At 41.9% G+C, this 25,809-nt stretch overlaps 2 protein-coding genes across 3 annotated transcripts; both read right to left on the reverse strand.

The window, feature by feature from the left end:
• Positions 1-364: 364 nt before the first annotated feature.
• Positions 365-4,330, reverse strand: LOC130584923 (tubulin alpha-3 chain-like). The gene is made up of 5 exons (XM_057385189.1): positions 4,216-4,330; positions 2,675-2,897; positions 2,021-2,169; positions 1,020-1,700; positions 365-785 (listed from the first exon to the last, which is right to left on the reverse strand). Exons 1-5 carry the CDS (start codon positions 4,216-4,218, stop codon positions 492-494), a joined length of 1,350 nt encoding a protein of 449 aa, XP_057241172.1. The 5' UTR covers positions 4,219-4,330; the 3' UTR covers positions 365-491.
• A 177-nt stretch (positions 4,331-4,507) lies between these two features.
• GYG1 (glycogenin 1) lies at positions 4,508-25,809 on the reverse strand. 2 transcript variants are annotated; one of them, XM_057385191.1, is made up of 8 exons: positions 25,555-25,809; positions 22,225-22,360; positions 20,148-20,322; positions 19,659-19,821; positions 16,032-16,158; positions 12,666-12,885; positions 11,938-11,988; positions 4,508-11,690 (listed from the first exon to the last, which is right to left on the reverse strand). In XM_057385191.1, exons 1-8 carry the CDS (start codon positions 25,559-25,561, stop codon positions 11,529-11,531), a joined length of 1,041 nt encoding a protein of 346 aa, XP_057241174.1. In that variant the 5' UTR covers positions 25,562-25,809; the 3' UTR covers positions 4,508-11,528. The 2 variants fall into 2 exon arrangements, with proteins under 2 accessions (XP_057241174.1, XP_057241173.1); XM_057385190.1 differs by lacking the exon at positions 11,938-11,988 and having other exon boundaries at positions 4,512-11,690; positions 25,555-25,675.

The following is a 25,809-nucleotide window of genomic DNA, read 5'->3' on the forward strand; positions in this document are numbered from 1 at the left end:
CACAGAATATTCCGAGTTGGGACTCACAAGGATCACAGCATCCAACTCTTAGCCGAATGGCCTGYGTGCAGATTGAAACCGTGACCTTGGTGGTGGTAGCACCGTGCTCTAACCAACTGRGTCGGCACTTTTTACACAAGCAGTGTCCTACGATTGAGCTGCCTCGTGTGTCTCTTAAGCTCTAGTCCTAGGACCGTATCGGAAGAGGACATTAGATTTTTTTTTTTTTTTTAATAACTAGGCCAATGTAGGAAGATAAAAATTACCGCTTCCCACTTCTAAAGCAGGCAACAGGTCGGCTACCAAAATCTGCAATCTCAAGTGGTCCTTCCTCTATGAATACACACATTAATCTTGAGGAAGAGAAAAAGCAGCAGCATGTTTGGAACTTTATTTGGAAACACATTTGAAACAAACAGGGTTCTGCAATTTCTTTTTTTTTTTTTTTTTTTTTTTTTTTTTTTAAATAGCTTTTCCCAGGCTTTAGTTTTCTATTCATCTCCTTCTTCAGCCTCTGCTTCTACTGAATCTAGGCCAACTTCTTCATAATCTTTCTCAAGGGCAGCCAGATCTTCTCGGGCTTCAGAAAATTCTCCTTCTTCCATCCCTTCTCCAACATACCAATGCACAAAGGCACGCTTAGTATACATGAGATCAAATTTGTGGTCAAGCCGAGCCCATGCTTCTGCAATAGCAGTTGTGTTACTCAGCATACACACAGCCCGCTGCACCTTGGCAAGGTCAGCACCTGGCACCACAGTTGGAGGCTGGTAGTTAATGCCCACCTGCAAGAGAGCAAATGAGAACTTTCCTTAGGAGTGCTAAGGCTTAAAAACTCATTTCTGTTAACAATCAAAAATCGCCATGATTACAAATAAATAAAATAGTTCACAGGTATTTTGCACTTTATCAAAATGCCCAACAGGGACATTACAATACTGTAGCATGACCATAACATCTGAAGACTACACAATTCCTAATCATTTAGGTATCGAGCACTTAAAAGGCTACGTACATACCTTGAATCCGGTTGGGCACCAATCCACAAACTGAATGGTACGTTTAGTCTTGATAGTGGCAATGGCTGCATTGACATCTTTGGGCACAACATCACCTCTGTATAACATGCAGCAAGCCATGTACTTGCCATGGCGAGGGTCACATTTGACCATCTGGTTGGCTGGTTCAAAGCAAGCGTGAGTAATTTCAGCCACAGATAACTGCTCATGATACGCTTTTTCAGCGGAGATGATAGGAGCATATGTTACCAAGGGGAAATGGATTCGTGGGTATGGAACCAGGTTAGTTTGAAATTCTGTCAGATCTACATTGAGGGCTCCATCAAAACGCAGTGAGGCTGTGATGGATGAAACAATTTGCCCAATTAATCGGTTTAAATTTGTGTAAGTAGGACGGCCAATGTCCAGGTTACGACGACATATATCATAAATGGCCTCATTATCTACCATAAAGGCACAGTCTGAATGCTCTAATGTTGTGTGGGTAGTTAGAATTGAGTTGTAGGGCTCCACTACAGCAGTGGAAACTTGTGGTGCTGGATAAATTGCAAACTCCAGTTTAGATTTCTTGCCATAGTCAACAGACAGCCTTTCCATGAGCAGTGATGCAAACCCTGAACCAGTGCCTCCTCCAAAACTATGGAAGATAAGAAAGCCTTGCAGCCCTGTGCACAGATCAGCCTGTAACAGGGTGGAAAAAAAATGGGAGAAAAAAGTTATTGACGTTTTTGGAGAAATCAGTCTTAAACTAATCATTCAAATGCATTTCTGTCACATGTCTTTTAGTTTTACAGYGTTCTTGAAAGGTCCTGGTTTAACTGATTGAATTTTTATTTAAAGGGAGGGCAAGGCAAGCAAGGAAATAAAAGGTTGATTTTGTTTTGTTTTCAACACTTAACTATGCACTAAATTCTCAGCAAAAAACAAGCAAACCCTCAATAAGGCTAATTATAGAGCTGTATCGATTATTTTAAATGCTRATTTGCAGCATGAATTCTTACCAGCTTGCGAATGCGGTCTAGCACGAGATCAACAATTTCTTTTCCGATGGTATAATGGCCTCTGGCATAATTATTGGCTGCATCTTCTTTCCCGGTAATGAGTTGCTCAGGATGGAATAACTGCCTATACGTGCCTGTACGTACTTCATCTACAAAAAACCCCAAAATACCACATAAATTTGATCTATTCAGTTCTGTGTGTGCTGTAAGGACACACGTCAAGAGTGCAGACAGCATCTCCAACTACACAGAGCTTGTCTGGCTAGCCTAAATAGTAGGCGCAACTTCCGTCCCTTTGTTTCGGAGTAAACGTCAGGCACACACAAAGCAGTATTTGTACTCAAGGAACACAAAGATCACACAGAAAATTACACTAAAGGTACAGACATCATGGATAGCACTCAAAACTCTGTATGCAGYGCAGCCGTCTGTAAAGATGATCCAGACTGTAAAAAAGTTATGTTGTTTTCCAGATATTGTTACCTGTAGACCATTATTTCATTTCTTTCAAATTACAATAACCTCAAATGTTAAAACAGCATCCAGACACACGTTTTAAAGTCTGTAGTATTCTAAACAAACAAAAAAAGACATTTGGGAATCTGTAAAGGGCCCTCACTTTTTCACATAAGACCTTTAATKTTGGGTACGTACCAACTACAGTTGGCTCTAGGTCCACAAACACCGCTCTTGGAACATGTTTACCAGCTCCYGTCTCACTGAAGAAAGTGTTAAACGAATCATCTCCACGTCCCATAGTATTATCACTAGGTACTTGACCATCAGGCTGGATCCCATGCTCAAGACAGTACAATTCCCAACAGGCGTTGCCAATCTGAACACCAGCCTGACCAACATGGATGGAGATGCATTCACGCTGCAAAGCAAAAACAGAATGATAATGAGACATGGAGCTACCTGCCCCTGAGTTGTACCTTCCAAGACCTTTCTCTGCTGCAATATTCCCTGCTTGCTCTTCTAAGTGACAATTTAAGGGAATAAGTTGCATGCTGCTGGCACTGGCCTGCGCTGACTTGGAGAATATTGGAAGATCCTAAAGACAACATAGTCTCTATGAACACACAGGTGAATGCAAATTCATTATCCCTTATGATGCTGCATATATACTCCTTTTTTAATATTCAGCCTAGTCTCTTTTCCACCTTCTTTTAGTTTTTTGGAAAACATCTTTATATAATATCCCCCTGATTTGCTTGTTACCAGACCATGGTACTTGGCAACTTGCAAGAATCTTTCCTGCACGGGACCATTCAGTATATTATATTCATTCTATTATAATAGGCATAGCAGTATCTAGGCCCTAGCAATTCGCATTTTTTTTTTCATTCCTATGTGAAATTGTCTGAGAGTCCCAATGAAATGTCATCTGCCCCCTTTTAGCTAGCTCCTGTGATTCTAAGCATTGTGCCATGTATCTTTAATCTCCCAATACCTCAACTCTATTACACCCGAGATGGAAATAAACTGCTTTTCTAGTTTGCTGTTACAGTGAACCTGGAAAAAAAGCAGAGGTGGAAAAGAGAAAGCAAATTGTCTGGGCTGTCTGCTTTTTCCCGTTTCCTCACTAGATTCATCAGACGCCGCAGTACTCGCTCCGCGTTTACATTCTCGCCCCCGCGGCCCCGCCCCCGCGGCCCCGCCCCGGGCCACACCTCCTCCCCTGATTGGCTGCGCCCAGCACGGGCCCGGCACGCGGCACGCGGCACGCAGCACGCAGCGCGCGCCCCGTCCCTCACCGCCGCCCTCCCCGGAGCACGCGCTGCGCCGTCCGCAGCCTCACGCGTCAAGGCGGCCCGAAAGCGGCGGACAGGCCCGGCCGGGGGCCGCTATGCTCCTTCCGCCAGCTGCCCGCCGCCCCGGTCAGGTTTCAGGTCGCCCCTCGCCTCTTCGCGCAGGAAGTGCCTGTTCCGAACAGGCTTCCCTCGCACATACCTCGTCTCGCTAGCCATCGGCCGCTTTCTATGCCTCGCCTCCCCTAAAGTTAATAAACTTTAACACTAATTTCTCTCCTCCCCAACCCTTATGCCTTAGAGCTACCGCGGGGACTTCAAGCAGAGACTGCCTMCAAGTCCTGCCGGAGCACGTCCCGTCACGAACGCCCCTGAAGTGCCACAGCAGAAGCGCTCCCAAAAGCCCTTTCACCCCCCCGCAGCCGCAAGTAGCCCGTTTCCCACCATGGTGCCTTGCTAAGGTGACGAACTCCGGCTACACCACAAAACGTCCACCGCCGCGACCGTCCGGCACCAACTGGCGACCGTTAACCGCCTCGAACCCCTCGCCTCAGCTGCTGGCTCCCCATTGGTCCTTACCCGCGCGGCCACGCGGGAGCGAGGATCGCTGATTGGTCCCTCGCCTCCGCTTCTGGCTTCCCATTGGGTGTTAGTCGCGCGGACTAGGCGCGAGGGAAGGCCGCTGATTGGCCGAGGCTGCTCTTCTCCCGGCGCGGGGCAAGAGTGCCACAAGCGGCTTTTATTTGGCTTGAGATAAATGCTTTTATTTGACTTGAGATAAATGCTTTTATTTGACTTCAGGTAAATGCTTTCATGCATGCTTTGGTAGAACTACAGAGGAATAGTCCAGCTGCTAAATGTCCGGTTATTTCTCAGTTCACAACTTCCTTGTCACTGATAGAAAATCCCTTGAAGTAATTAGAACTCATATTACTTTAAATAAATTCTGGGTTTACAGTGTTTCAGAAAGGTCTCTCAAATGRAACAGAATTTTAAACATTCATTTCAAAGCAGAGGTCATGATTTTAATATACTTATTTCCTGTTGTCACAGAAAAATTGAACATTTTTACTTTCTCTTTAGAGAATCGGGGTTTGCCTTGGGTGATTTGTATGGGTCAATGGCACAGAAGAAAAGAGGGGAACCAATTCGTTGTTTCCAAAGCAACYGAGCAGGGTCCTGAACTACAATGCTTTTGTGTCCGAAAGCGGGTGGAGTTGGATTAAATCTGACAGCAGCTTCCCAAATGTTTTTAGTGGATCCTGGAGTAATGGGTTGTTCACAATGCTATGGCTTAATMTAAGTGAAGCTCCTTTGGTGTTTTCCTAACAGGTAGAAGGAGAGCCCCTCTGAGAGTGAATCACACTGATGAGTGTTTCCCTGGCATCTTTTTAACACTGTATTTTTGTGCTGTCCCCTTATTTACTGTGAGTGGAAAGAACGCAYTCTGTTAGTACGACTAACAGAGCGGCGTGACACTTTACAGTGTAGCATATGCTCTCTGTTCCTTACKTATTTTTCTTTCTGATACTTTTGAATGAGGTTTTCTATTTGTGGCTAATGAACTTCAAAAGCCACAAAGCGGAATTTGAGGGTCAGCATATATTTAATGTAGTGCTTGTCTGCTCTAATCTCCTCTGTTATTATTGAAGATTTATTTGCAAATGAAGACATTAGTCTGAGGTTACCTCTTGTGGTCATGGGAGACCAGTAATATCTAAATTTAGGAAGTTTTTTTCCCTTTCATTAAAGCACTCAGAAATGCGGAACTATTTGTAAGGAATAAAAACGCAAATTACATTCCTAACAAAATTAGTTCATGTGTTGTGTCATTATATAAGAGCCTGCCTTCTGCACTGTTTACTCCTCTGCTGTGATGTCCAAATTTTTTGGCAGCTGGAAACCGAAACAAATTCTGCACTCAAAAGAAACAGAGTAAATGAAAATAATAGTMTGGCTTTGGCCTTGGGCATCTGTCACCACCAACAGTAAAGAAAAGGGACCAGCTTGGACATCAGGTCAGCGTAGAAACGGCATGTAGACAAAAGTTATTTATTTAATAAATGAAATATATTAAATTTGAGTAAGAATATAGAGAAGTTGCCGTGGAAGAAATTTTTTGTGATTCGCAATGTGTCTTCACAAATATTGTTTCTGTATGTATTGCACTCATCAGTTCAGTCGGAAGGGACCGACACTGCCATAATGCCACCTAGTGTGACTGCTGGTTTTTTCTAACAATTCCCTGAATACTTGTGGAAATGGCAAGAGAATTTTCATCTTCCGTGAGGATAACAGATTAGGTATAACGCTTTCACTGTATTGTGGCAAGCAGTTGTAAGGAAACAAGCTAAGCATTGCTAACACCGAGTCATCTACAGTTACACCTACCAATCCAGGGCTAAATACGGCTGCAGCCATTACACAGCACCCAGCGGCATCTTCCCGTCCTGCTGGGAGCCATCCTGAGATGGGGCCCGTCCCAAGGGGCACTGGTKGGTTCACCACTTGTATTTGATGAAGGCACGGTGGGCACACACCGTCCTTTACGGTCTTTTGAATAATCAGTGCCAAATGAGATTCAGTCATGCATTAGCATTCCTTGAAGTGCACTAGCAGCAATAATAGGATTTAAGAAGCAGAAATACCGGTGGAGTAACCAGTTTTTCAGATTCTGTGGATTTACTGTAGAACTGTAGCTTGGAGGTCTGCATTCCTTCTCCGAGAGGTGCAATACCACAGCGCGAGGGAGGAACATTTATCCAGCCATAGATTACGTTCTCCCTCCTGCACTCTAAAGAATTATTTGTTGGTTTAAACACAATCATAGCTGCAGGATTCTCACCTTTAAGAAGAAATACAAACCTTTAATGTGAGAGTATCACAAGTATACAGATGCTCCTCTGAGGCTCAGGTTTCTTAATATTTTCCAATGTAAAATATAGTATCCGTTGTACAAGATACTGCAGAAAGGCCTAGAACCACTGCAATTTGCTTTTCCTTTGCTGGACTGATGAGAAAAGAGTGAAAGTKGTACACCTCAGTCTTCATTATCTTGAAGGTATGTAGAATGCTTTTGTAATTATCACAGCAGCTTGTTTAGCAGGGGAAGAACAGCTAGCCTGCCTTGTTAATATCCCATCCCAAAAATATTACTTTGAAAATTGAAGACAGGTTGTGTTCTAATAAAAGTAGCAAAGAAAAGCTGTTTCCTGCAGCAGGAACCTTCGCTACCAAAAAGTCTTCCACAAGTGAAGTAAAAGAAAACAAAATTGAAGAAATTAAGGCTCTGATTGATTTATAGCTTGATCATGTGGTATTCTGCATAAATAACGTATTTAATGTTTTGGATAATACATCTCTTCAAGTTACATGTCCCATGGTAATTTTCAGTTTTGGTGTATTTGTGCTCAAAATGTAAGTTCTTCACATAAATTATAAAAAGGAATTTGCTCCTAAATGTTAATTTAGAAGCACACAAACTGCTGAAATTTTTCCAGCGTTCAGTTCTTCAAAAGGTTGCTCGTTAGTACAATGCTTAAGCACATTAAAAGATCCCTCAAAACCAAAATGCATATTCATGCATTCTAACTTGGAAGTGTTTCATTTCATTTTGGAAGTGAAAAGGAAATGAAGGGTAAAGAACRTGTCTTCTCCTTCAGACAAAATAAAGGAATGAATAAACTCTAGGTATGAATTTGTTTAATGTTCCTATCTTAGTGTTGCCTGATAAACAAACACATCATCTGAATTGTTTCAGAAAAGGTGGTCAGTGACACTTTGTAAGAAATTATTACTTTTGCAGGCTGTGTCCAAAGATGGTATTTAATCCAAAATTTTAAGGTATTTCTTACTATTTCTGAATAATAGTAAAATTAGGACCAGGAGGGGGCTCCTCTGTTAATTACTTGCTACGAGTWAGTAAAAAGGAATTACTTAAGTTTGTGAAACACTTCTTTTTAATATTTCACTTAACAGAACTCCAATGATTTTTGTAAAAGTAAAGGTTTTTTRGATAAAATGCTAGAAGCAGGCATCTATTAACAGCATGCTATCTAGTAATTTCAGGASACACTTTGAACAGTAAGACTGTGCTATATGGAAAGTAGAATCTAATCCACTCACATGTCAGTGAATGAGTTAGCCCTAGCAAAATAAATTGAAACAAACAAATTATTTCACAGCTTTCAGCTGTTTTCCTGCACTGCTTTTCCTCTTGTAAAAAAAAAAAAAATTACCCGTTTTTCACTTCCATACATTTGTCTTAATGGAATGCTGATTTGCATGCTGCTTGATTTACAGAGGCAGAATTTGGTAAACTACACATGTTCATATACCACAGAGCAATAAACAGCAGTGAAGAATCTCAGCAGTAGTTGAATATCCTTGTCTGCTCCTTTCTTTCCATTTGATTCTGGTCTTTCAATATGGGCTTACCTAACATTCTGCTCCCTTCACTGTAATGCTCAGACTTTGAACTGGAGGCAGAGATTGCTATATCTGGGTCCTGCTTAGATTTGGGAAGTGTACTTGGCAGCAGCAAAACAGAATCCAATTTGCTTGTAGAGCCTTTTGCCTCCTCCTATGCCTGAGAATACCAGCCTGCTGATTATAAGATGAATGGCAAACACAGAAAATGGAAAAGGAATGAGAAATAAGGAGACGTCTGCTACTTGGAGAAAGTGAGCTATTGAAAGGAGAAAGGAAATAAAAATAAGCAAACCAACAAATTGATGCAGTTTTCAGAGAGCCAGCACCTTAGCTATGGAGAGGGGTGTACTTTAAGTCTGTTAGAGAAAGAATTACGAGGACACGAACAATGGAAGACAGCATGAACCCCGGTATCTGATTGTCACTGGAAAATTGTCAAAATTACAAAGAAAACAGAGTTAAACCCGACCGAATTTGGCTTCTGCGTGGGGTTTTTTTTTTGAGTTTTTTTGCATAGAGCTTACATAAATTAAGCTTTCTTTAGGTTTTTCCAGTTCAGATTTTGATATTTAGAGAGAACTGGAAGAATAATTTGCAGCTGTGACGTAGAGATTTAGCTGGTTTTTATTATTTCCATTTCCCAAGTTAAAAATTCACATTAGGGAAGAGAACCATTTCTATGGCTAGTCAAGCCTACACCGTTACCTGTGTAAAAATGTGCTGACATTATGCRGAATGGCTTAGTTAAGATTATGAAAAGAACTGGAAACAATTACCAGTATAATTTTTCTGTATCAGATAATTATTTTCCATGTACCAAAGCCAAATATAACTTACTGACKGTAGTACAATGGTCTATCAAGGAAGCCATTAATGTATCTGAGAGAAAAGAGGTAAGAGCTGAGCACWGAAAAAAGTTGTGACCATCTAAGGAACACTTTAGATTGTAGGCTTCATAAAAGCAAATGAAGTTCCAACACTTGAGTTGCAATCTAAGCAGTGCGATGACTCTTCTGAATAGTGATGTTCAGAGTACAGTGCTACTTTGAGTAACCTCAGTTTATAGCAGAAACCTGCTGGATGTATCAAGTGATGCTATTGCAAATGATAAAAAGGGATCTCCGCTTTTCTGCAGAAGCTGCATGCAGCAAATGTGAAGGAAGTAGTGGCAAATAATGACATAAAGGTCATTTTATTGAAAATAAGCTGCATAGAATTTGGTATAGATGTCATACCTTTCGCTGTCCTGTGGCTGTGGGTAAACACTTGATCATAGTCTGAGTTACAGAGGCCACGACACAATGATTTTTACAGGTTTTTTTTTTTCCTCACTAACTGTATTTGTTAACTGTAAACATGCCAGTTTTCATCTTACTCAGCATCTCTCCTTATCTTATTGTATTAACGTAACAAAACGTACATGCTGAACCAAATTTTCAAGCAGGTAATAAGTATCATACTTTTATGCTTTCTTGGTTGTCTCCAACTAAGCTTAAAAAGAAGCCTATTCTCGAGTGAGAATGCAGACAAGGGTAAGAAAATTTAGACTGTTTAGCTTAAAAGGAGTATTTTATCATTTTCCGTAGAGTATTCTGTGAGTATGCAGAACTCTCCAATATTGGTTTGATAAAGTATACTCGTCATTACAGACTGCCACTAGTAATCCTTCCTGCTTTCACACAACTTCAAATTTATCTGTTAAAAAAAATAAAAACAAAAACACRGCAAAAGAAAAAACCATACAGGAAAGGGCTAGTTACAACTGGCAGCTCAGATACTACGTTCTTTCAAGTAGCTACAAGCTATTTGGGTACGGACCTCATCYTTCAGCATTTTTCCTAAATGGTGACCAACTAATCTTAGAGCAATTAAGTAGTGAAAACAAGTTAAAACAGACTAACCGTTATACTGGTATTATGTCTTCTGCTTTACCAATTAATGGTGAGAGCTTGTCGGTTGTTTRTTTTGTCTCTAGCTTAAAGGTTTAGCACCATCACTAGGTTCCAGCCAAAGTCCTCCTCTATCGTGAAATAATGAAGTAGTATTTTCTCAGTGTTTCTGGAGTAGTACAGGGTATAGCTGTCAAAGAACATTAATTTTGTTCCRTTTAGACTTTTGGCTAACGGATAGATCTAAACCTTAGTACAGGTAACAGCCAATCTCTGTCATCAGCATGCTTTATTTGTAATGCTTTTCTGTGTGTCTTGGAGTACACGTAGCCCGAGTGTGGCAAGGAAAGCACTTTCTTTTACTCTCTTTACACATGGAAAGAGTAGTTTTCCCCAATCGGAGCAGGTACTTAAGCAGCTACGTATTCTTTCTTTACCAAAGTGGTATCTCCATTGCGTTTAAGACCAAGTTTGGTGTGCAGGGCTTACATTAGGGATGCCRTTTCTTTAGTCACTTGAAAGAAAGATACCTTCTTCCCAAACTTCAAGTCAGTAACGCAAGTAGCTTCAGCAGGTACTTCCTCCAATGCTCWGTCCAATACTTACGGCAAGGTAATAAGGGGATTGACCCTAAACGGCTCCCTGGTGAATTACTAAGTACTTCTAAATAATTACAAACTGAAAGCTGGACATTTGCTAATGACAGCTTGAGTAGCATTAGCAGAGCTTAAGTGTAATAGCTGTGGAACATTTTAGTTAGACTGCATTGGAGTTCCCTTTTTTTAATTGCTCAAGAGTTTAGGGAAGACAGAAATGCATGACAACTTTTTATTTTTGTATCAAGTGCAACATTGCGAGGAACAGATAAAACTAAGTTTACTAGTCCCATAGTATACAGAACTGAAAAACGCATTCTGCCACGCTGCAGGCACTGTGCGTAAGAACCTGGTCAAAATTTCAGTGCAATTGTGACTGGAAGAGCAAAGCAGTGCTATTACTGTTACAACTGTATATATCCCAGTGTCATTAATACATTTATGGTAAAGCAGAATGGCTACCACTCCAGTGTATGAGCAATCCCATGAATTAGATTTTACATCTAAAACAGCAAGCAAAGGAATCAATGCTAATCACCTTAATGAGGTAACAAACCCAGTTTAAGAATATGTTGAGCCAATTGATCAAAACAGACGAAATTTTAAGCTGAAAATACCTGGTTTTATCTAGTGGGCAGATTTGGAAATGGGGCAGTAATAGGTGGCCCAAGGATTCYGCTTCCTAGCTTTTGCTCAGTCTTCATCTGTAGCACTGCAGAGGCCTTCAGCCAAGAAGTTTTTCCTCAAGCTACTTGCAAGTGTAACTGACCACCATCTATACCTTTCTAGCTGTTAGTTCTGGAACAAGTCCTTGCATCACCACTGTTTGAGACAGGCATTTCTAGTGAAGGTAGGTATCGAGTTTCTTCTTGATGTTGTCAAAGGAATCCACTCCCATATAGTCAGCTTGGCCCTGTTCCCATCGTTCCTTGCGCTCTTCCGAAGATTCGGTTGGTATTACCGGCGATACTGATACGTGGGACACCGCCTCTGTAATTTCTGCCTAAAAGGAAAGGCAGAGTAAAAATRCAGAAATACTTTGTACGGCTAAAGCAAGCAACGGGCCATAGAACGGGACAACAAAGTAGGTGTTATCATGCAAAGTAGCATGCATTGCCAACGGGCAGGGATTGTGCAGCTTTCCTAGCACAATAACAAAGCAGAGTTACAGAGGTTAGCAAGGGAAAAAAAGGAAAAGGTTATTTTATGTTAGGCACATAGCTATGCAAAAAAGTTTAYGTTCTTCATACCTCTCTACAGAAGCCACAAGAGAAAGCCAGAGTATAAACCAAGCCCGATAGCTGCAAACAGTTTGTTAGAAAGAYGCGAGGTTACCGAGAGAAGCACATCCTAAGAAATCAGTAACTTTGGTCATRGAAAGGCTGAGAACTTAAACTGGCCCATGTACTAAGGTAAGACTACGAAGTCTGCGGTCAGATGCAGGGTACTAAAGTCTGTGAATGAGAACTTGAGTTACAAGCATTACTTTGGGTTTAATAAGTATTGGCATTCATCACTGCCACTTTACGTAAGGATCGATTCTCTAGTTATCCTAGGCTTACCTAAACGTGATTCACCATGCATATGTATGTACATATTTGCATGCTGAACTGTGTTTCTTCTGCTTGGGAACCTTATTAGCTGCAACACATTAAGAGTTAGGCCCTTCTCCGTATAAATTAAAGAAGTTACTACACCAAAGAAGTTACTACAGTACAATATCCGATGCAACATTAACTACCTACGTGGTTTGTTTTAGACAGGCATACAGCTATGTACAAGCYCGGTCTAGCATGCTTCTCTTTTGTATTATTATTTACTCCAAGCTTAAAAAGGACAAAACTAAAACCCTCTGCATCCCACAAACTAAACCAGACCCATGCTTTGAGGCAGACAGTGGGAAGGGAAATCGATGCAATGGTAAATAATCTGTCATCCATACTTAGGTACGGAAGTACGAGATTATTAGAGCACGTACCACGTTTACTCCTGTGGTAATTTCTTTAACATATCCGTGCTGTTCTAGTAATGGTAGAACATCGGCTATGTAGGTATCCCACCACATGTTGAGGAATTCTGGGTGAACTATTTTAGGGTCGTCCATATTGCCCTTTATGCTTTTCGTTCTGGAGTCGTACGTGTAGTTCCACGGCTTCGTGCTCCCCAGGAAATGCACCACCTTAGTATTCGCACCAAACCTGTCAGAAAGAAAAATTTTAGAAGCTAGTTTGTACACGTGTCTAGGAAACAAGTTTTGACTGGCAGAAATAATTTTATTTTTTTAACCTGCCGTTTCCGTATTTGACCGGAAAACAGAAATATTAATATATTTAAGAGGCTAAATGCTAAATTATCAAAATGCCAATGCCTACTGGGTTGGAAAGCGTTGCRATACAACAGAAAAAAATGCAAACTGAATTCTACGTTACACTACTCTGGATACAGCCACAACCTAATGGTCTGGACTATTTAAATACTTACAGACAACTCAAGTCTTTAGGGTGATGTCCATAGCTCAGGAGAGAGCAGTCTCAAGCAGCCATTGCAATCGGAACTGGTTTTAGAAGTGAAAAAGATTCTACTCCAAAGTCAGTAAGCTGGAGAGTTAAGCATTACAAGTATTATGTGGAGATGGGTCAGTGTTAAGAGTTACCCTTTTGGTGTACACACTCTAGAAATGGATCATTGGAAGGCTGTGCTGCAAGAAGACCRTGTCCCTGCAAAACAGTAACTGTTTTAACCCACGTATTCCAGAACACTCCTGATCTTGGTGCAGCAGGGTCTTGCTAGACAGCCCTTACTTCTTAAATAACCTCAGGGTTACCATGCATGGGTTTGGTGATGGGTTGTTTCTGTTTGGTTTTGAAACCATTTAAACTCAATTTTCAATATGAACTTCTAGCTTCTAATTGTTACCAGTATGTTCTTCTGCATTTAAAGTGTAGATGAGATGCACCTCTTCTCAAGTAAAGAACTTTACATTGAAAGAGAAAACATTCATCCCATTATTTTACAGTACCAGACCTAGGTTTCAGCTTGATTCAGTTTTGTAAACGAGCAATACCAGTCTCTCTAGTAGCAGTGGCTATCTCACCTAGTTCAATGTGTATCACATTAGGCTTTCTTCTCARTGTAACACGACTTAAATGGTTAGCAATGTCAAAGTAGTTTGTCTAACGTTTTATTAAGCAGATGGTGGTCACTTTGACCCGGACTCAGGCATTTAAGGAGTTTTATATATGGAGACAATACATGTGCGTTTCAAAAGCTGTAGAATATTCGACCTAATGCGGTATGCGTTTGGGTGGGGGAGTGGGTTTCACGCTATTTAAAGGTCCTTGGCTATATATTTCAATGTTCGTGTTCGACGTTTCAAATACGACTGATCTTTCTGCAGAATGAGGACTTACGTGTGTGTGAAASACCAAGTAACTGCAAGAAAAAAAGTGTCTTCAAGAGGTCAGTTACCGGGCTTTAACTTTAAAACCCAAATGCTGAGATTTGGCGTAAGGGGACTAACTTAGTTTTACTAGCTATCACAGTACTAAACAACCCGAGTTTTCTACATCGTWGGCTGCTGCTGCTCTGAAAAAACTTGTCACGGCTCAAAAATCAAGGCTATTTAAGCTAGAGAATAGAATGTGTGGGAAGTATCACTTACTGCAAAAGAAGCGTACCCTTAGTATCCTGTCCGCTTCGGTCAGAACAGATGCCAGGCTTCTACGATSTTTTCAGTATCTGCTTTCTAGATACTTTCTGGATCTGCACTATTTTATTTTGACATTTAAGCTCAACTGTTAGGAAGCTTTATGYCCACACTGGCCTCAGCAACTAATCTGTCTTTCCCTATCTCCCAGAAAAGTCCTTCATCAATGTATTCAAGTTAGCGAGCATTTGTCATGAATTGGCATTTTCCTTTGGAAAAAGGATTACTGAGACTGCTGTGAAATCTAGTCTCGCTGTACAAAGCCGCAAAAACTTAGCTATTGATGTCAGTAGGTTTAAATTTCACTATATTCCAACTGCTGATTATCAGGAGTATGGCTGCTGATCTTACCAAGGGAAATTGTTCCATCAATTGAGCAAGGAATTTCACTTCCAAGGGCCGCACTTCCAGCATTCTGCTTTTGAAGGACCGATGAATTCAGTTAAGGTATCGATTCARTCGGTTAAAGGCAATTTTTGTCAGGAGCCCCCAGAGCCAATTAGTCTTTYGTGGCAACAAGTAAAGCAAGAAAGCAATTTGCGTAAAATTAAGGTCACATGACCAACAGCCAGTCATACAAAAAGGATATACTTTACAATAGATGTTAGCTTACCGAATGTTATCCAGCTACTTAGTCATTCTGAGGCTTGCATGTTTCTTTAAATAAGCCTTCCACTTTTAGCACGACAAGATTCCAAACAGTATTCTGATCACAAGACATAGTTTGATATTAAGCCAGCAAGTCCTGCTTATGCTAGCTGCTGCTTTAGACACTAGTAACCTGATGTCATTSAGAGATCAGATTGTTTTTGTGCAATTGGCACTTTCCCCACTGCCTCCAACTTTTGCAGCTCATAATAGGTAAAGAGTTTCTGCACAATGCTTCGATTTCCCTTCTTACTGACCACCCCCGCAGCCCTCGATTATCGCAGCAATCCTGCCTCTGACATACYGTTTACTGGCACGCCAAACTAATGCTGCTAGCCAGGGAGGATAGAGTTTTTGCCACAGAGGAAACATGCAATGGTATGTGGTTGGCTGTAGTCTTTGTTCCATCTTGCCATTACTTAAGGAACTGACAGAGGTCCAGAAAGACTATTAGAAGAGAATTCTAGGTTGAAATAAATCTATGTTCACCACRCTTATTTGAATGGTATAGGTCGATTAGATGAAACTGTAATACCRGTTGTTAAATACCCTAAGTAATTTGAGTAAGGAAAGGGCAAGTTATCTAAGTGTGAACGATACCACCAGTGACATGCTGAAGTTCAGCTCCAGTTGATTAAAGAGCCTACTGCCATCGGTTAGCACTGTACTAAACGGTCTCCCGTACCGGAGGAGCGGTTCTTCCTTTTGCAAGTGACCTGTCAAATGTGCTTACTCTAAATCAACTTCAGTGTTATCATCAGGGATGAGCGRTTTAAGTCACAGATACAACTGTCTCTCTGCATTTGAGACGATTCATTTGACTTACATCAAGTCAACCTTTTTTTTTTTTAAGAAAAGAAATTATTTTACATCGAGTGGCACTGACAGTCTCCTAGAAAACTGGTGTAAGCTCACATCAGGCCCGTTCATTCTGTTACAAGAAATTAGTTTATGTAAGCGCYGAAGATCTTCTTGAAGTTTTCAACTTACGCTTTAAATGCTGGAAGGTAGGAATATACAGAAGTGCTGCTCAAATTATAAATAAAAGGTAGATGTTTGCTCATGTCTGTTGTTGCCCAGCTGCTGAAGAAGGTGTTTAATAACCCCTGATCGGCACCTAAAAAAGAAAGCATGAWTAGGCTACAAGCATCAGACAGCTGTTTGAGGATCTTTTTCAGTCACTTCACTGAGTACGAGTCGGTAAATGCAGTTGTCATGCCCAGTACAAGCGTAGCGTAGAGCACAAAAGTTCTATTTGTGAACAACCCCGTGAATATTGCAGCCTTTGAGTATTCAAAGAATGCAGAGAACGGAACAGTACGTACGGGGTTACTTTTGTTAAAAGATAGGAAGCCGCTCACGAACTCTGCCATTCCGTTTCTTTTACRGCATAAGTTCAATCTGCATAAGGCAGCAAAAAAGCCCTGCAACAGAACGGGACAAGCGAGCGGAGTTCAGCCTCAGGAAAACTAGCTCACAAGATCAAATGGCAACGCTTAGTTTCATTACTTATGCGTACAGATGCACGACCAACACCATCTCACTTCCCGAGTTGGGCTACCAGTGGCCCGTTAGACCCGCAGTCCCAGACGCATCTACCTCCACACCGATCCGATTAGAAAAGCACATGCAGTCTCGGCGACAACTCTTATAGTAAAACTCTATCAAATCCTTTAACAGACAACAACTATTCCTAGTTCCACACTAAAAAGTTCCCAACTAACCACAAAATGAGGATATCARTATGTGTGCAGAGGGGTCACCTCTCAGTTACAAGGTTAAGTGAGTCTGAAGTTGTTTGGTGTCCCAGTAGTAGATTAGCTAACAAAAAAAATAAACGTAACCTTCAGGCTAGAGCAAACTCGTTAATAAGCAGCAACTGAGAGGTAAAAACATACTTATTTATATCCATTCATTCTTCATTGCTATGAATACAATTAGTCTTTAACTGGTAATAATTCCTCTTMTCAAGGAGATTAAAAGCATTCCTCCAACTTTCACCTGCTGTATTCTTTCACCTATARCTGCATTCACAAGTAGCATTACTAAAGTGGAAGTAAATGGATAGCTTAGTARGTAGACAATGTTTTATTTAAAAATTTCATTTTCTCAAGCAGTCAGTCTGCTGAGTCAGCAAAAAGTTTTTTATTGGCCTATGATTTGATTTTAGGGCAGTATTAAGGTTTACACCATCAGTGCTGTTCGAACAGAATTTGCTTTTTGCAAATGAAGTATCTAGATGCTGGGCATAAASTTAGATGTACAGACGGTACACTGACAAATATAAATACTAGGTATCCTGTTACAGCTGTCAGCATACATGCAGATTGCAGAGTGAGAAACTGCCTGGAGACTCAGGCCAGTAATTTCAAACCTCTGACTTGTCTCTCCACCCATAAAGGAAGGAAAGCACTTTTGAAGAAGTGTCCATCACAAGAGAACAGAAGGGGCAGCAACAACGTATTTAATTTACTATACAGGACTTTCTCTCGCTCGGATTRTTTTACATACTCGGCCTTTTTTTCAGATTGCACGCATTTGGGCCAAAGCAGACAACGAAAGCTGTGRAGATACAATACAGCAAGACTGTACAAGCAACTTTTTTGGATCCCAAGCTAAAGACCCAGAGGATTATCTAAAGCAATATGAACATTCTTAAGGTAGCAGTACTACCAGAYTTCTTTTAAAACCAAACTCTTCTTTCCCAGCCACCACTTTTAGATAGTATCTAGAGCAGGTGCAGGACAGGTTCTTTATTAACTAGAAAGGTGAGGTCTAGACAGACAGAGTAGATGTCTATATAAGYAGCCATCATTCTGCCATTTTAGGACAACAGGATTACATAGGAGGCTTCTGTCTGCTGTTACATGCAAAAAATACTCCGGAGGGTCTTCCATTCCCTAGAAAGTACTTGCAGCTTGACTTCAACCACACATAGTTTGGTAGCTCATTAAGTTTGCATCCCCGTGTCCTATTAAAAGCGGTGACCCTTCACATGTTTCTCTTACTAAGTTTCCAAGAACCTTTTATTACTCTCTAGGTCAATTTAATTTTCAAACCCTATTGTCCTTATCAAGTTCCTGAGCTTGGCAGCAGCTTATACAGATGGTCTAGGCTCCACAGTCTCATTACTCAGATGAGTGCTATCATTTAACAAAAACTAAGGAAATTTTGAAGCCGAAGTACAWATAACAGTTCTAGAAATTTGATACCTGAACAACTAACCCACTATTTTTYGTGTTAAGTGCTGCAACAATTGCTTTGCATTCAGGACACGGTGGAAGTTTCACCATCGAATGGCTTTAGGTTTCAAGTCAGAAAACATACTGTGGAAGCAGTTCYACTCTTTTACAGGACAGGGGCCTTCAACCGAGAAGATCTGGTCTGCTAGCAGTCAAGCACAAAGCTCAAAGGAGACAACCACCGAGTCTCAGACATTCCCGAAGCGACGCAACGGTCGGTTTGCGTAAAGATGAGMGTTTGGGGTTTTCTTTAGGTTGAGCGGGTTTGCCTTTTAGGTGGGTTTTTTAATGGCGGGGAGGGCTGYRTTTGGGGTTTTTTGTTTGTTTTTGAATGTTTGTGGGGGTTTTTTTGAGTTTTGTTTGCTTTAATGCAACAATTCAGACTTAGGCTATGGATTTTGCACAGCCGGTGATCAATTTGCACCCAACCGCTGAGAGCACTCACAATGCTACYGGCTGATACCTTTTCAGTAGCAAGGTACAGACATCATTAAATAGCAGCACTCATCTTGAAGTTTTACTTTTCACAGAATACTGAAAAGTAAATCAACAGACCAGCTAATTATTTTCTATCTGATAGTTCCATTTTACGGTCTTATTTACAGTTTTCTATAGATTTTAAAATTAGACTTTGTTTTGTACCACAGTAGTTACATAATGAAATTAAGCAAGGGGAGACAGTGATACTCTGAAGCCTTTAACTATGGCAGCCTCCAAGCAACATATGCTTTTACTGCAACGGTAATAGATTATTAGTAGACTTAYGGGACAGCAGAACTTGGCTTCTCAAGCTTAAACCTGGTACAGTGGCACATCCCAATTGACTTACAGTGGGAAGCAGCCAAGGCTACATGCAATTGATATTGGGAAAGACACAGTCACCACCCTATAATGACAGGAAGCCATCACATAGCATATGAAGAGATAGCTGTGTCTTCAAATGTTTGATTCTCTGAAGCTGTGCTCAAGTTGACCAGTACTACTTTTTCTGTAGCAGCTTAAGTTAGTATAGAACGTCCAAGCCTTGAGCATTAGGAATGCCCGGAGCATACCAGGAGTACCAGAGCTTCATTTGCTAACGYAYGCACCRTGATTGCTACAGCCTAAGTTTTCTYGTTATRCTATTCTACACTCTTAATGCTGACAATCATTAGTTTGGAGGCCAACCCATATTTATTTCACGAAGTCTGAAAAAAGTAGTTTTACTACATATTGTTATGATAGCCTCTTCTTCTGAGAAGAACACCATTTTTGTGTAGCAACAATGAGAACTCYATCTTAGGGAGTCCTCACGAGAGGCACGAAGCTAATGAGCCATCCCAACTACTGTCACTATTGTGGTCTAACTTACATTGAAATACAAATTAATACRTACCATCAAAGCTGCCTTTCTCTGTGGCAAACTGTAACAGCTGATTGTACGTTTCAACGGAAGGTCGGTAAACAAAAACTCCTGAATTGAAACAGTCAGGCCAGCCTGGATCTGGCGCTGCAGACAGCTCTTCTCTGTCAAAAAGCTCATCGATATTTGACAAAACCTAATTGCAAATGAATTTWAAAAATGGTTTCAGGTTAGGAATTGTGGTATCACATTTTAGTGGATTTTGGCATCAAACTTAAGACATGAAAGTAAGTTCTTGTATCAGTGCTCATCTTATGGAAGACMATTATTTTAAGGAAATAGTCCCCACAGACTTCATTGCAGCTAATTTCGATTAAAAGGCACATAAATTCTTACTGTTTCTAGTSCATCTAGTAAAAGGCTTTGAATACCCCTACTCTTAAAAAAAAAAAACCCACAGAAAAAAATCCAACCGTCCCAATACTACGTCTTTAAGAGGTGTCATGAAACACAGCCACTTACCATTGTGTCTGCATCCATGAAAACACATTTTGAAAACTGTGTCAGCTCCCAGCAGTGAAGCTTTGTTAGCGTGACACCCAACTCGGGTCTTTTCATTAACGCCAAGTGCGCTGAATCCCCGGTATCCAAGACATTTACCAATATGACTTCATCAAAGACTTTATCCAGCACTCTCCTGGGGAAGAGTCAATTGGCAACATTTAGCGTTACTCCAATAACAGACCACGTGACAGATTCTGTAAAGAGAAGCGGAATAACAGGGAACCTAGCAACATTTCTCGTCGAACAGACGTAAGAGTCGACTGCCTACGTAGGAATGCGCAAGTACGCCCGGCTGCCTTTCCGGTTCGTAAYGGGCACATTTCGGGGAACGGAAATGTTTTTTCTTCCACCAACAATGCTTTTTGCATCACTATCGAGTCTAGTAAGTCACAGCTGCTTACCGCAACCTTCCCGCAAGGCTTTTTTTTKTTCATCCTGACTCTGGTTTTTGGCAACTGTCTACTCTGAGCAGGCAATTAAGAAAGGGAAGCTGTCAGACTAGCTCGAGCAGGACAGTAGCTGAATCCTAAACAGCTGAAACATGAGTTTATGCAATACTTACACGGTTCTGGATKTGTGACATCAGGGACGTTTGAGACATCTGACTAGACCCAGTTGCTAAAACTTTCTTTATCCCATAAAATCTTTCCAACACTGACCTAGTCATGGCTGTGGGTACAGCAATGTTTTGAGCCAGTATCATATTCACTAAAGAGTGATAAACTTTCAGGCAACGTGGTAAAATTTTGTGGCAGATACCCAACCTTTGCTTTATCATCCATGGAGCATTATCATTAGTTCAAGAGATTRCGGTGCCTGTGCTGTTTAAAAAAGGAAACATCTGTAAAGTCTTAGTATTCCACAATGTATCTCGAATGCTCAGCAAATACCGGTACAACATGAGCCACAGAGCTTGTAAATGAGTTCTAGAACTCCRCCTTGCAAGGCAGTCCTTATACTGACGGTTTGGTGCGGACAGTACTTCTGAACTTAAGCCATACCTYGTTAGGGAGAGAGGGTGAGAAAAGCAACTTCCGATTACAACAGCCGGTACGGTACGTAGGCATCACCGGTCTAAGGGCATAACGCTAGCTGGCTTGTGGTAGCACGTAAGTACATTTAGGATTCCTCTTAAAAGAACCACCTAGCAGGCTGGAATGGACATTCCTATACGCAACATCTTAACGTGATGTTTAGCTGCCAGGAGACTCCAGGGAGAGTCACTTTTTTTTTTTTTTTATTTATTTATTTTTTTTTATTTGAGCCATCTCTCTATTGTCTCTCTATATATTGAGAAGTCTTTTCAAAAGCACTTCCCCATGTAAAGAATCTGGACGTATCGTCTGTAGTTCCCATAGTCATTAAATGTTTYCTTGTTTGTGTGTCTTTTTTTTTACCCTCTTACATGTGGAGAGAGAATCCATTCCATAGTGAGACTATTCTAAGGAGACCATAGGAAGCAGTTGCCTGTTAATTTCATTTGTTGTACGGTGGTGACCTTGTTAGATGCCTCTGTTGAGCTACTTTGACATACTCGGTGCAACTTTAGTTCTGCTTGCTTTCTTCTCCCGTGATAAAGAGTGATTTGAAATGTCTGCTACATTTCAAGAGAGCTTCTGTTATATTATCTYAATCGGGAATACTTCTGCAAAACGAATACCAATCCCCTACTCCCACCTCCACATGCACATACACAGCACTAACAAATGCACAGGCATTATCACAGTATTGTTTGACAAATCTAAGCCGGACTTCAAAAGAGCAAATATCCAGCTGAAATATCAAGTCATGGTTTAGAGCTCTAACTCATTGTAAGAAAGAAAGAAAGAAAAAAAATCACACCAAAACGTAACAAGCTGTTTCATGTCTGAAGAACTTACAGAACTCTAGATAGTATGGGTAAGTTGAATTCTGTCGAAATAAGCTGTTTATCTTCCAGACCTTTGAAGAGTTACTATTAAGGAATTTAACTTCAATTTTTCAACCCGCACASCAGCCTGAACTGTTGCAGTTTTAAGTTTATAAGTGACCTTACCTCATAAGATCTGAGACCTGAGGAGTTATGAGTGCTGTCAGCTTCCTTGTTGTTCTGTACCGTTGCAAGGACGAACCGAGTACCAGCGCTCCTTTCACGTAGGAGTCATTTGTGGCTAGAGTCACAAAAGACTGGTCTGCAAGAAATTAACTCCGTCAGGTTGGCACRATCCACCACTTTATTCTGAGACAGATACATTAGAAACTTAGTATTGTTAGGTAATCATGCTTTGATACCTCACAGATAGGCCCTTTTAACTCAGTGTGTAGTGCCTTCCTACGTGAGTGAATGAAGCAGATTACTTGCATAGCTGTATTTGCCGTTAGCAACCTGACACKTGCCAAAACGCAGTAAAATGACCCACAAAATTACGACTGTTGCCAAGAGAACACGAGTTCAAATTTGCCCACAGAGTAAATAAGTCATGCTACATGTAGAGACAATACAAAAAGTCTGAAGAGCCTTACTTTGGCCACTAATAGGTTGTTAGGCTGAAAGTGTTTGGAGTCTGTGGGCTCGCATTTGGCCTAAAGTTAGTAGGGCTTTGTGGAGTTTCTCTAGGTTCAGCTCTCAACCCTGAAGCTACAGTGGTGTAAAACTTCCATTTCGTTTTCGAATGAMAGTAGGCATTGAATTATATCTTAGACAACAGTTTTAAGTTTTGCTAGCTCAGGATTTTGCAGATGAGTTGTTCTGCGACCCACAATTGCAGCTCTGTGAGAAGAATGCAAGATTTAAATGGGAAGTAAGTAGTAATAAAAAGAGCAATTTAAAACTGGCAGGAACAATTTTTACTCTTCAAGCAGAGAAGTACTATCATCTTCTGCTCCAGCTGTATCTTAAAAATAGCTAAGACAGATTATTTTGCCATATATTAGTTATTGAGGCCATATAATACAAGATTTGYATTTTTAAAATGTTCACGTTGTTTTGAACTGTCAGAGTGGGACGAAAGCAGACAAGTAATTTATAGTAGTTCTTCAGCGYACTATCGACTATTTTCATGCAGCCTCCTTTCAATGTCGTATCACTTTATGACGCACGCTCTTTTCTACCAATCCATTTTCAACACTATCAACGAAGCAGTTTCTTCCTAAGAATTTCAAGAGTGGATTTTCATATTCAAATTTGTTGTAGCAGCTTTGGGTTTTTTTTTCTTTACGGATGGTGTCAGATCTTCTAAGGAGGGCTCTGGGCACCTAAAGGCTTACTTGTGAAGCTCAGTAGTAAGATTAAAACACTGACTCCTTTCAGAAAAATTGTTGTTTGACAGAACTCCTAAGTTCACGAGTTGAGAACTTAGTCATCATCAGTATCTTTTAAACTTAATACCCCCATAACAGCCTACGGGAGAAAGTCATGTACCGCAATTGCCTATAAGCTCTGCAAACCTGGTTAGTAAGATCTATAGACCAAAACCTTCTATTTTGCTTAGCAGCAAAACCAACTAGTCCCAAGGGATTTAGATTATAGTGGTCGATCACAAAGATCAAAAAAGCTTCTATAATGCCAGGAATAAAGATATTTTGTTTCAATTCACTTTTAGCTGCCTATTTGTACTAGTTCATATTCAGYAAGTCTACAGAAAAACCTCACACTTTTTTTAAAGAGCAAGCATATACTGTTTCAAGCTGTATGAACATCCTCCTAATAGGACAGGATTTTTCAGTAGGTAATTTGCATGTTACTACTGAACACATKAAAGTCTTACACTATTAGACACTCTCAAACAGCTCACTAAAAATCCAGGGCAGACAAAGTGCGATTGTGCCCAACATTCATCTGAACGTTGCTTGTTTGCTTTTTTCCCTAGCGTCTAAGACTAATCCTTAAAGTGACACTGCCATTGAAAGACCGATGTTTTCTTCACTCACCCACTAGCAGTTATACTTCTACTCTGTCTCCTCATCTTGCTGAAACTGAATATTCGCACACAAGGTCTTTAAAGAAATATAGTCCAATTAATGATGCAGTAAAGGCTAAGCATCCCAGCTCCAGGATGAAACTTGACAATTGCTTGACGGGAGGTGAATATTGTCAACTTGGAGACCATCCAAGTCAGCAGAGCCTTCCAAATTTTTGATTAAACTACGCTCTATTCTATGTCTTCTCTAAAGTCCAATCATAAGTACATGAGGCTATACCATACTTTTGGCAAGGCCGGCTGCTGCTTATTGTGGAAATTACATCTGCAGAAGTCTAGTCCATTCTACCTAAAGGACAGGTATCTATCTCAGCTGCGTGGGTCTCCCTTTTGGTCTTTTCCCCCTTCTCTTTAAACATTTCCTTCACAGAATCTCAGTTCACACAGCGACCACTGTTAGACCCGAAACATAATGAACTCTCGGTGACAGTACGTCTGCAAAACCACACAAGAGACAGTTGCACAGCTTCCTAATTGACTTATCCAGACAAAACCGCGCTACTTCAGAGACCTCTTAAGCCGCCCAGTTCACAAGCTATACAGTATCTCTTTGCCAGACAGATACTATCTCTTTGTGCTAGCTCTTACGCACCCACGAGCATCCTGGAAGTCTGAGCTAGGGGCAATAGTTCATTCGACGGTGCGCAGGCGGTTACTGAAGCGCTTACCCCAGACCATTTAAAAAGTTCCCTGAAAACTTTCTCGCAGGCATAGCCAGAGTTCACAAGTGTTTGCCTTTCCCCCTGTTCTCCGAGCTAGGTACCGGTACGTCTGAACTTTTTTTTTGACTACGGGATTCCTAGAGAGACAAGAGCATCTTATCAAGATATGCACGGGGAGGCAGACTTACTGCAGGCTTCCAAATCTGAAAATGAAACTCACTCTGCYGACAACTGCAGGTAAGAATCGGGGGGGAAAAGCCGGAAGAAAGAAGCGAGACGTACTCGGAGAGCCGAGTAGCGGTAAGGASCTACTCTTTGCAAACTAACAAAATCACAGAAGTCACAAGTTCTCTCTGGCGTCTCAGAAGAGGGCCGGGTTTTCCSCTGTGAGCCGCCGCAGCCCTACAGTGGCCCCTCCGGCCCATCCCGCTCGCCGCCACGCCGGCTACATCCCTCCCGTTCGGGGACGGAGCCCGGGGCAGGGCACCGAGGCGGGCGCGCAGCGAGCGGGCACCGTGCGCGTCCTCTCAAACCGCACGGCGGTGCCCGGCCGGACGGCTCCGACCCCCCCGCGGGCAGCCCCTGCCCCCACCGGCCGGAGCCCGCTCGCCGCCACGACGGCCGCCTAAAAATAGGCGCAGCCGCGGCCGCCCCGATCCCGCGGCCCGGAGCGCGCGGCGGCTTCCCGAGCGCTGCCCGCGGCCTTCGCGAAGGGCGGCGCGGGCCAGGCGGGCGCACACTGACCTGCCATGGTGCCCGAACGCGGCTCGGCTGCGGGACAGGCGGCGGCCACACCGGGAGCCGCGCCGAGGCCGTCCCTTATATAGGGGCGGGGCCAGGAGCGGCGCGGTCGCGGCAGCGGCAGCGGCAGCGGGAGGAGGCCCCGCCCCGAGGAATCTCCGCGGCGCCGCGGGCGGGGCCCCCGCCATGGCCTCCTGCGGCGGCCGCACGTCACCCCCCTCCTCCGGCCGGGGCTGGCACCGCGCTGGGCTGCGAGGC

This window comes from Malurus melanocephalus, unplaced genomic scaffold, assembly GCF_030028575.1.
Source record: "Malurus melanocephalus ecotype Western Australia unplaced genomic scaffold, MMel_1.1 scaffold_797, whole genome shotgun sequence".
In the NCBI taxonomy this organism is placed as follows: domain Eukaryota; kingdom Metazoa; phylum Chordata; class Aves; order Passeriformes; family Maluridae; genus Malurus; species Malurus melanocephalus.

Excerpts from the sequence above, each read along its gene's own strand:
- GYG1 (XM_057385191.1), bottom strand. Across the intron at positions 20,323-22,224 it reads CAGGTCTCAGATCTTATGAG|GAGAGTGCTGGATAAAGTCT; the intron begins GTAAGGTCACTT and ends ACTCTTCCCCAG. Across the intron at positions 12,886-16,031 it reads TACCTTCCAGCATTTAAAGC|GTTTGGTGCGAATACTAAGG; the intron begins GTAAGTTGAAAA and ends TCTTTCTGACAG.